The sequence below is a fragment of the Ruditapes philippinarum genome, unplaced genomic scaffold (assembly GCF_026571515.1).
Source record: "Ruditapes philippinarum isolate M1 unplaced genomic scaffold, ASM2657151v2 ctg20347_1_1_1_1, whole genome shotgun sequence".
NCBI lineage: Eukaryota > Metazoa > Mollusca > Bivalvia > Venerida > Veneridae > Ruditapes > Ruditapes philippinarum.
The window spans coordinates 2,507-13,790 of NW_026855276.1; the positions used below are offsets into that span (position 1 = coordinate 2,507).

Sequence of the window (11,284 nt, forward strand, 5' to 3'; positions counted from 1 at the left end):
TAGCGAAAGGCGCCAAACTTTGCGTCGTTGCACTGTCGTCCTCTCGCTAGCAATGTACGCTTAACGAAGCGTTGTCGTGCGGCACGTTGTTGCGATGCCGCCCTTATAAATATACAAATAGCCAATCCTTTGGTTTGAGCCGAGCGACGATGTGACATCGCGACAGCACGCCGCATGACAACGAGTCGTTTAGCGTGATTCGTTAGCGACAGGACGACAAGTCGGAAGTCCGGCAACGCGCTGTGTTCCAAATCAGCCACCATGAAAAACAGTGCGTAATGATTGCATTATATTTGGTGCAATGGTCGCAGTGATAGACAAAAGATGCCGTTAGTAAAAAACAAAAATCTAATGATGTTAAATAATAATAAAAGATAATAACACTAATGAAAATCCTTACTTACTTGATTTAAATTTACTCTTCCCTTTTTAATTGTATGTCATTATTTAACAAAACATCTTTAACTGACGTAGTTTAGGGTTATTACAAAAATGTTGAGATACCATAAGCTTATAAAGTTATATACACTGATAGATAGTATGCATATAAACGCATTTGTAACGGCTATAACCTACAAGTCAGTGTTGATTTGAAGTAACAAAAGTATGCCGGTACCTTATCAATCAAGGGTAATACAAGTGTGTGTAGAAGTTATTGCCCCATCATAATTATTAAAGCAAAACAACGATTTAATCTTCACGTTTTATAACTTAAGGTGACAACAGACACTTTCCGTGGTACTCACATAAATGTAATTTAAACCAAGTTATTTTAGTAATAATTGTTATTTATTTAATCTTTATGCATTAAATGTCGCTGATCAGCATAAAAAAATAACATATTTGAAAAAAATGCCTTTGTAAATGATTGATTTTGAATAAAAATCCTAAAATTTTAAATCGTCATATCAAAGTCATTTTTTATTTTTTTGTCATCAAACTTTTGGAAAATAACCTTACTTATATTATCTGGGGAACCGTGTCTCAAATTTTTTCTATCTTTTCTCAAAAAAATATTACGTAACGTCAAACATTTTATGCGACTTTTTTCACCATACATATTACGTAATTAAAGATAATTAAGTCGCTGATTGAGCAAACAAAAATTCCTGACACGGTTCCCTCCGTAAATGAATTTCCTTTCATGTGCTTTAAACCGCATGTTAATTGCTTGATTATTAAAAAAGTTATGCCGATTCAAAGTTAGTCCGACCCGCATCAAACGAAGTGTCATAAATCGGCTGTTCTCTCTCGGACCCCTACGTTTCACGCTAAATAATTGCATAATACACAAATATCGCACCAGAGAGGGTCACAAGTTGCGGTAACATACTCTAACAACATTTTATGACCCAGTGACATCTGACCAATTAAAAAGCTGCTGATTAATATCAGTTTATAGCCGAAATTTCTTCAATTCTTAACGTGATTTACTGTTCGTCTGGTATCTTTCGCACATGTCACGTGACTATCGGTAAAATTTGAGGCAATCAGTGGGGGGAAATGGAACGCATTTGCGCACCGCTAGCGGGGTATTTAATTGTTTCCTTTTTGAAGTTTATTATTATTATCATCAGCATTATTATTGTATTATACCAGTGTCACTCTGCCTGTGTATTCGTGTATGAAATTCCGTTAAAATATAAAAAAATATAACAAAAAACTGAGCTTCTGACAGTCTTTTAAAGTCCATGGTAGATGTACAAATAAGAACAGGATATTATATATTTTTTTCCACCAAATTGATAATGCTTCACATATTTTAATAGAAATAAAAGGTATTACTCGATCATTATGATATGGCCTTCTTGACTTCTATTATGAATATCATCTATGCACGGCATAGAGATCCAGTTTCTACCGGGATAGACAATAAATTTCATACTTTGTCCCAGATTTATTAGTACTGTGTCCGATTTACTGGCGAACAATTTATTTTCAGTGAAAATATATTTTAATATCTTTTTTTTATTCATAGAGAAATAATCATCCTTAGACAATCTAATATGGTTTAGAAATTTGTCAGGTACACCTTACTACAAGTCATATAGGCGTTCACATAAAAATGTTGTCTGTTTTTGTTGTTGTTTTACTCGACATTGATAGAAAACGAGGTTGAATGTAAAGTAAGCCCTTGAATCCGTACAAAAGTCTATCAACTCAATGTAATATCTATCAGATTAACGGGACAGACAAATTATTTTCACACATTATGGATATTTTAGCAACTACATTTTTATTAAACCCCGTGGTTGTGCGATTTGCCGCTATGATTAATTATTTATGTTACGTACATTGGCCGACAATTTCTTAATTTATAAAAAAGGCTAAATGTTGAGATATTCATAAAAGATGTACGGTAGTTGTACGATACATGTATTACGAGAAGTATGGACCTGTAATTCACGGATTTATGGAACTACCGATTTCCCTCATTGATGCCTCAACAGGGGGCGGAGCGTTATCGATAATCGACAGGTTACGCGAGTAGCAGTTACAAATAGTATAGGTACCGTTTTAAAACGTTTAAAAACACATTTTTTGGACTAACTGCTTCCAAAATTAAATCACGAATGTGTTCAGAAAAGGTTGATAAATCTACTTAGCAAAAAATCTCATTTTAGGTATTTTCAGTGATAATTGACTCCGTTGTCACCTTAAGACTAATTGCATCACAGATACTCAATTCAATATTTATTTGACTTAAAAAAAAAAGAAAAAAAAAGAGTTGCCTCAACTAGGTTTGATCTCGAGACCTCTCGATTAATAAGCGAGCGTGCAAACCCCTCGGCCACGGTGGAGTTCTATGTTACCGGCCCGAAGAAAACAATATTATTCTAAATTAGGGTTTGTAACTCTTATTTTTCGACGCTGAACACAGATGTAAATAATCATGGAGCTTACTGTAAGCATGTATATCTATAAAGAATGCAACAATATTAGAAATCTTCGACCATTCGGGAACTACTTTGCTTGAAAATTAATGCGCCTGTCATTTGACAATCTTTACGCATTGATCTCCCCTGAATTTTTCGGCGTTAGTGTACATATAAAGGGAAGTAACCGCTTCAAAAAGTGGACTACTTTAGGCATTTGCAATTAACAGCATTCGAAATTTCGCTACCATTATTTTTTTGGTCTGACGACCCAAACAAATAAAAACGCACTTGAGAAATAAAAATCATAGCTTTTTATGCTTCATGGGACTTTTAATGAAAGCAGTATGAAACACACGTTGTCCTTTCATAATGAGCCTTAAAAACAACACGAGATAGTGTCATGGCCTATCATGTACCGTTTTATTCCCTAGTTAAAGTTCCTCGTCGAAGGAATATATTTATTTACTTAGTAAAGAGTATACTTTATTTTTATAAGATTGTTATATGTACATGGATAATTATCATTCTGAATTGCTTCAAATCTTACAAATTATCAAAATTCGTCAATTTAAGACATTTCCCATTGCAAGACCTAATTGTTGCGGAAGCCCATTGAGGCCGTTTCTAGTAAGAAGGCAACAGTTTGAACCTTAGGTCATAGAAATTAAAGGTTCCGTAAAAAAGCGTGAAAACGCCATATTAATTGAAAACGTGTAGAAGATAAATATCTTATTCTACGTCTTTAATTTTATTTCTTATTTAGATAGATATCTAATTAGTTAAAAGATCAGGTGTTCATATAACTGGCTTGGTAAAAACCGACTAATTGCAATAAAAATGTGTTAGACTGAGTTATTGACATGTTTGTGTTAGTCTGAGTTACGGACAGACTTGTGTTGGTCTGCGTAACGGCCAGGCTTGTGCTAGTTTGAGTTAAGGGCAGGCTTATGGTAATCTGAGCTACCAACAGACTTGTGTTAATCAAAGTAGAGGGCATACTTGTGTTAGTCAGAGTAGAGGGCATACTTGTGCTAGCCTGAGTTACTGGCACTTCAATCATGGTCACTTACCAGCCGGTCATTAATGGAACAGTTAATTTTAAAAGCGCCCTCTGCCGGAAAAGCACCAGTATGGAATATTTTTTAGAATGTTCCTCTTCCGGTACAGTGAACGCTTTAATGATTTGATCATTATCAGGTACTTGGCGCTTGTTCCATTTTGCAATCTGTTTTGTAATATCATGTATATCCGAAACTCTGTCCTTAGCTATAAGCCATCTAAAACTCTCAGGAAGAAAACTAAAATGAAACGAATACATCCAAATTACCATGTAATATTACCACATTATTTTAACTACTATTTAAAATTTAGAAAATATAAGAATATACGGCATTCATAATAAACATATATTTATAAGACCACTAATAAAATAGATTTTAAATAAAATATGAAACCAGCATAGGGATAAAGCAAATATGAGCCGCGTCACGACAAAACCAACATAGTGCCTTTGCATACTATGGTAATTTTTGGGGAGGCTATGCCGACCCAATGTTAATAACTGTTCGTCAAATCTTACTGCCGCGGTAATCAGGTCAAAAAATAGTACCTTGATTTTTTCTAAGCTGACTCATCACTCATCACAGACATTTACAATATGAAAATATTTTCATTCTTTTATTTCATATCTGCAATTTGTAAAGATAATAATTCTCTGAAAAATTCTTGATTTTTGTTTAAATCACTACTCCGTGACGTCATACTGCCGCGGTAATCGGTTTAGGCATAGGGGGCAGGGGACCTAAAAATGAAAAATTTTGTATTTCAGTGTGACCAGAAACACAATTCCAAATATTTCAAAATATGTTTCACAGGCAAATAACCAGTTGCACAGCATTATTCAATGATATATGACATACATTGAAAAAAATAATAGTTTGCATGCATTGCTCCTTCAAAAAATGACTGACAGCAATTTACATTTACCCCCACCCAGTCAAAATCACACCTAAAATATACCAATATGGGCCATCTTCATGAAGGTGCAGCATACTCCAGAATCCGCCCGATTCCTTTAAAAATATCAGTAACACGCAGTGTAAGCTATGGCATTTTCAGAAATGACAAATAAAGTGTCTGTCATACGTTTAGATTTTTCACAAAATTTATCTGAAATTTCTTACTTGTTTGGCGCCAACTGTCAAAGCTTGATTTTTAACTTTTTCACCTCCATTCGGAGAGTCAGAAATACATACAAAGCTACCAAAATGCTTAGTTTCGGGTAAAAACCCAAAAATATATCTCATTTACTACACACAAACAAGAAAGAATTACAATGACAGAGAAATATCAGAAGTTATCAGTACCTTCAAAACACCATGTCTGAGTTATTAAAAAATTTGACCGGGGCCATCATTCGAATATGTCCCCTGCCCCCTTAAGATTTTTTATGTGATCCGCATTAAAGCGTTTCCTTTTATTTTCTTAAAATATGGATTATTTCGCATTAAACGTTAACTTCGAGAAGTGTGTACTGCGGTTACTTTGTATTTAATCAAATATTTAAAAAAGACCCTATTTCAGGGGAAGTAACTAGTACAATGACTATGCCTGTTATATGATTTACTTAATATCAAGTGCCAGGAACCTGTGAGATGGTTATTTTTCTGTATTCCACCTTCATTTAAATACCATAAAGTATTTTCAGAGTATTTAAAGTCTTTTGGAAGAAGATTATAGCAAGAAAATCAATATTACAGCCATATTTAATGTCCCAAAATGAATTTTACAGCAAACCAGACCCCATTTATTCTGGCATACACCTAAAAATGCAGTAAAGATACCACTGTTGACTTATATGACATTATATACATTTGTAACAATTGAAAGTGCTCAATTATGCATTATTATGTCAATTTGCACAATATAAAACTGTTAAATCTGGATAAATGTGCACATTCTGTGAAGTACAGTGTTTGCCAAAATTCCAAATTTTTATTACCTCCCTTGACTTGACAGTCTACTTACTGTACATAACTTGATAAATCCTATCAGTCACTTCAAATTTTGACTAACAAATGTAGAAGGAATGTTTATGGGCACATTTGGGTCAATTCCAACACATTTTATAAATTTGAAAATTTCCTTAAGGGGACAGGGGACCTAAAAATGAAAAATTTTGTATTTCAGTGTGACCAGAAACACAATTCCAAATATTTCAAAATATGTTTCACAGGCAAATAACCAGTTGCACAGCATTATTCAATGATATATGACATACATTGAAAAAAATAATAGTTTGCATGCATTGCTCCTTCAAAAAATGACTGACAGCAATTTACATTTACCCCCACCCAGTCAAAATCACATTTAAAATATACCAATATGGGCCATCTTCATGAAGGTGCAGCATACTCCAGAATCCGCCCGATTCCTTTAAAAATATCAGTAACACGCAGTGTAAGCTATGGCATTTTCAGAAATGACAAATAAAGTGTCTGTCATACGTTTAGATTTTTCACAAAATTTATCTGAAATTTCTAACTTGTTTGGCGCCAACTGTCAAAGCTTGATTTTTAACTTTTTCACCTCCATTCGGAGAGTCAGAAATACATACAAAGCTACCAAAATGCTTAGTTTCGGGTAAAAACCCAAAAGTATATCTCATTTCCTACACACAAACAAGAAAGAATTACAATGACAGAGAAATACCAGAAGTTATCAGTACCTTCAAAACACCATGTCTGAGTTATTAAAAAATTTGACCGGGGCCATCATTCGAATATGTCCCCTGCCCCCATACGTACGTCTGTAATAAATAGTTCTGGTATGAAAACCCTTCAAAATAATAACTTTACCAATATTTTTTTAACAAAAAGCATAAATGAAAATTTATAAGTAAATGCTTTAATTTAGTGGCAAATATTCTTTATTATTTTTGATAACAATTTTCCAATTACTACGCAGCGACCAACTGTTTATGACGGGTCATTAACTAGAACGTTCCAACACCGTATTCTCCATTGTGTACACCGGTCTTACTGACGATATTTGAGACCGGTGTATATACAATGCCGTATTCTCAATATCATGCATGTTCTTTTGTTGTTGTAAACCATTAAAAGTCCTTACTATTTTTTAAAGACAAATAATTGTAAACTGTCGCTTACATCAGAGACATGGATCATGCTTGCGTGATAACTAAGGAAAACTAACTTATTAGTACACCCCAGGAGGCTGTACGCGGAAAACGGTCATAAACCGCTATATCATATAGCTGTTAGTAAATATTTTGCATACATTTAACTAAAAATTCACTGATGGTGATGAGCATATAGTTTGAAACATTATATTCTTGAACCATTATCGCCGAAAAAAAACTATTTAACTACAAAACCCCTATAAGGACCTTCCGACAAAATTCCAGCACAATATTACATTTTACATTAGCAAAATAAAAAAAGCAATACTTATATTTTCATCTTACATAATTCATTAATCAAACTTTTAACATAAAAGTATATTTGGCAATTGACAGATCCCTACTCTGATCTTTTATTTGTATAGGAATAAATTTAAACATGTGCTCTTTCGTTTAGGAATATTTTGTAGTGAAAGTCTTATATATTCACTGATCTAAAATTAGAATTAGACAGGTCAGGGATTTATACAACCAGTTGTTTACTTAACTATGCTCATTTTAATCCCAATAGAAACATTGAAATATTTGGGGTAAAAAACATGACCAAAGTACCTAGTAGTCGTTTACCCGGTGGTGACCCCATTAAACTGATTATAGATTCGAATTGATTAGAAAACACAAATAGAAACATGTGTTTCCGTACAACAAAAATCGGAAGTAAAGTGAACAGTTAATTGACAGAAATATGTGGTCAAATATGTTTTAACAAAGAAATAATTATTTCAGAGAAAGACGCAAAGATCAGTATGACCCCGTATTGTGTAATTAGAAAGTTTATTCAATTCTAGGGCATACATCATAAATTTTTTTTATAGTATATAGGGGGTATATTTGGATATTATAATTAATATTGGTTATTTGATAGAATTTCAAGTTCCTGTGTTTGTGATTTTTTATAGTATATAGGGGGTATATTTGGATATTATAATTAATATTGGTTATTTGATAGAATTTCAAGTTCCTGTGATTTTGATAAGGAACCGTCAGTTGTAAAATGTTATTGTTATCTGATAATGAACAGTCGTCATACTTGCTGGTATGTCATTTATTATTGACAGTTTAGGTTTTTCAAAATTTGTATGATTAACAGTCCGAATGTAGACCTCAATGAAATGTTCTGGAATATTAACAAAATGAATAGTCAACCACATTAACTATATATATGAATGGTTGAACACAACAGTAAGGATAAATAGCGCAATGTGCATATCTTTTTATTTTGGTAGCATATTTTAAGCAAAAAGAAAAGACACTATAAGTCTGAAACATTCTCTCATAGCCTCCCCATCAGTACATTCAGTGCTTTGATTTACTATAGTAATTTTTATCCGCGCAGTCTGATCAGGATCCATGCTGTTCGCTATCAGTTTCTCTACTTGTAATAGGGTTGGTAAGCGAACAGCATGGATCTTGATCAGAATGCGCGGATGCGCAGGTTGGTCTGGATCCATGCTGGTCGCAAACCCATTATGTTGGTTTTGTCGTGACGCGGCTCAATTATCTTTCAAAATAAAACAAACCGAGGCTTACACAAACACAGGCAAATTTTTCAGTGTGGTTTTACGTCGCACTCTTTAGGTCATATGGAGGCCTTCCATTTTGAGTTTACTGGTGGGGAAAGACGTTGGGTGCCCAACCGTTCTGTTTATTATTTCAGCCATAAAAATAAGTACGTGAGTAGAACCACTGACGTTCCGTTAGCAAGCTGGATAGCCTCCTCACGTGAAATAATTCAAAGTCTGTCGAGATTCGAACACACAGTGGTGAGGAGCACGTGGTTTGAAGGACGTCTCATATTTTGAAGAAGAAACAAAAAGTGCCTTACCAAGGGCTTTAACTCCACTGATGAAATTATTCGTGCTATAAGTTAAGTAATTTTTGAAACGGCCTTAGATGCTCAGCTAAAGCTTGCGTCTTGACCAATGTTCCGGTCTGGATAACTGTAAGAATTCTGAGGGAAAAATTGTTGAAAAAAATGCTCGAACTTACAACCATGATCCAAGGAAGGCAAACGAACCCAAGGCTATGATCAGCGTGATATGCTCCCAGTTATGTAGTAACCAAGCACACAGTGTGAACAAAGACAACTCTATAGCCCAAGACGGAAAACTGATGGTTGTCGACCGCCATTTTGATAATGTATATTCCCCTTGGAAAATACAGTAGATACTCAAAAAGAACGCCGAACCCACACCTTAAATAAATCAGGCCTTGATGTAATAAACATGTGAGATCGATATACCGGCCTAAAGGTCATATAATTATGTTACAGAAATATATTTTTCATTCTGTAAAATTGGATAATATGTATTTTCATTGAACGCCGCTTTTCCTTGTTGATCTTGTTAATAATATTTTAGTAGGGTAAGAATATATGTAATGCTTATCCACTGATGAAAATAGTGTTGAATGTAAATATATTGTAATTTGTGATGAACAGGAAGCAAAATGTTAACAAAGTAATATTTTGACTTCCCTATACAAAAAATACTAAATCACAAGAAATTTCCAAAACGCAAAAGGGAAGGGCCAAAAGTTCAAACCTGGAGTACAGTTTCTGTAATCCTGTCAAATTAATGACGTATACTTGTTTCAATCATACAATATTTGTTATTGTAAATTCCAGGCTTTGTTCAAGTCACGTGACGTGTTTGAACACTATTTGGTGATTCTGTCGGCGTCTAAATTTCGTTCAACATATATAGATATATTAATGCTTCAAACCCAAAATATATAGAATTCATACAGAAATTCATGTTGGGACTTTTAAAAAATATCATTTTAGCGTAATTTAAGTACATATAATCATTTTAATATTTTTGTAATTTAATTGCCTGGGTATCCATTTAAGTTAAAGGTCAATTTAAGCACTCATAATCAATATATTTGTCTTTTAATATAGTCACGAATGATTTCTTTGAAAATAAAAATCTACAGGAACTTACCTACGCCAATACGGCCGATGGCAAACATGACCCAGTTGACGGAGAAGTAGCAGACGAGGTGGAACACACACAGTATAAGCATCGAGAGAACAAACGGCCTCTTTCTTCCAAACAAATCTGATATATTGCCCACCACTATCGATCCCACCATCATACCGATCATTTGCATTGAACTGATGCTGGCCGTCACCCATGATTTGTCACAGACAAGATCAAACTTAATAACAGAAAAACAGAACCCCTTAGTCACCCATGATTTTGACAACAGACAAACTAAATTATAATAGTCTAAATAAGAAGAGAAAAAACGGATCTCCAGAACGAAAAAAAATATGAAAATGTTGCCGGCTCGGTTTGATTTGAGCCTGTTCATGGACGGCAGTGGGAAGTGCAAGTTACTTTCTACCTCCACCCCCCCCCCCCTCCCAGCACCTGCTCCAATACGATACAACCTTAATTAAAATGGTTAAACTGCAAGTGGCAAGTATATGCAGGGAATGTGTACAGTCGGTTCTGAAGTTAAGTAGTTAAATATTTTTTTCTGATTTCAAGTATAAGATATACTAGTATTGAGAATGACGCTCAAAATGGCTGTCAAGGGAGGCAATTCTTGCTTTAGTAAAAAAAATCAATTTACCTCGCTAACAAGGGTGTGAATGCTGTCATCAAACTCAAAATTGGAACATTTTGCCCCAGACATTGTGTCACATTTGTTATTCCAGTAATCTTCGGTTCTATTTTCCTGTCCAGAGTATGTACTTGAAGCGGAAGTGTTGAAAAGTACTAATACACCGTTTGACGTATCGTTTCCGGTGACGTCATAATAATCCAAACACCGCCATTTTGGAACGTATGCAAAAAAGGCATTACCTCCAATGCCCCAGCAAACGACAATCTTCATGAATTGTATTAGGAAAGCCAGAAGGAATTGGAAAAGTCCGCATCCTCCAAGTTTTATAAGAATATCGTCCGGCGTAAGATTGAGGTCTTGGTGATAACCTGTAAAAATATCATATTCTAATGTATGGTGACATTTATATGCCACTAACAGTGTTTGAGCACGAGTTTTGGCTACAAAAAGATTCAAAACCATTGTTTTCGAATTGTCGTACATCTGCATATTCGCCTCATAGAATTTGAAGTAATAAAATTACAAAACAAAATCTCTCTACAAGGGCCAAAAACATATTGTTACATGTATATCTGTTATTTTAAATATAAGTACAATGTAAACATAAAATGTTATATGAATCTTACAC

The 11,284-nt window shown here is 34.3% G+C and overlaps 1 protein-coding gene across 1 annotated transcript; it reads right to left on the minus strand.

Annotated features, from left to right (window-relative positions):
* Positions 1 to 3,945: 3,945 nt before the first annotated feature.
* On the minus strand, positions 3,946 to 11,118 carry LOC132742731 (solute carrier family 22 member 4-like). Its single transcript, XM_060731196.1, has 4 exons — positions 10,663 to 11,118; positions 10,026 to 10,242; positions 9,070 to 9,274; positions 3,946 to 4,177 (listed from the first exon to the last, which is right to left on the minus strand). Exons 1-4 carry the CDS (start codon positions 11,116 to 11,118, stop codon positions 3,946 to 3,948), a joined length of 1,110 nt encoding a protein of 369 aa, XP_060587179.1.
* Positions 11,119 to 11,284: the final 166 nt, after the last annotated feature.

Excerpts from the sequence above, each read along its gene's own strand:
- LOC132742731 (XM_060731196.1), bottom strand. The coding sequence starts at position 11,118 with ATGGTTTTGAATCTTTTTGTAGCCAAAACTCGTGCTCAAACACTGTTA. Across the intron at positions 9,275-10,025 it reads CATCGGCCGTATTGGCGTAG|GTGTGGGTTCGGCGTTCTTT; the intron begins GTAAGTTCCTGT and ends GATTTATTTAAG. Across the intron at positions 4,178-9,069 it reads GCCTTCCTTGGATCATGGTT|TTTTCTTCCTGAGAGTTTTA; the intron begins GTAAGTTCGAGC and ends GTTTCATTTTAG.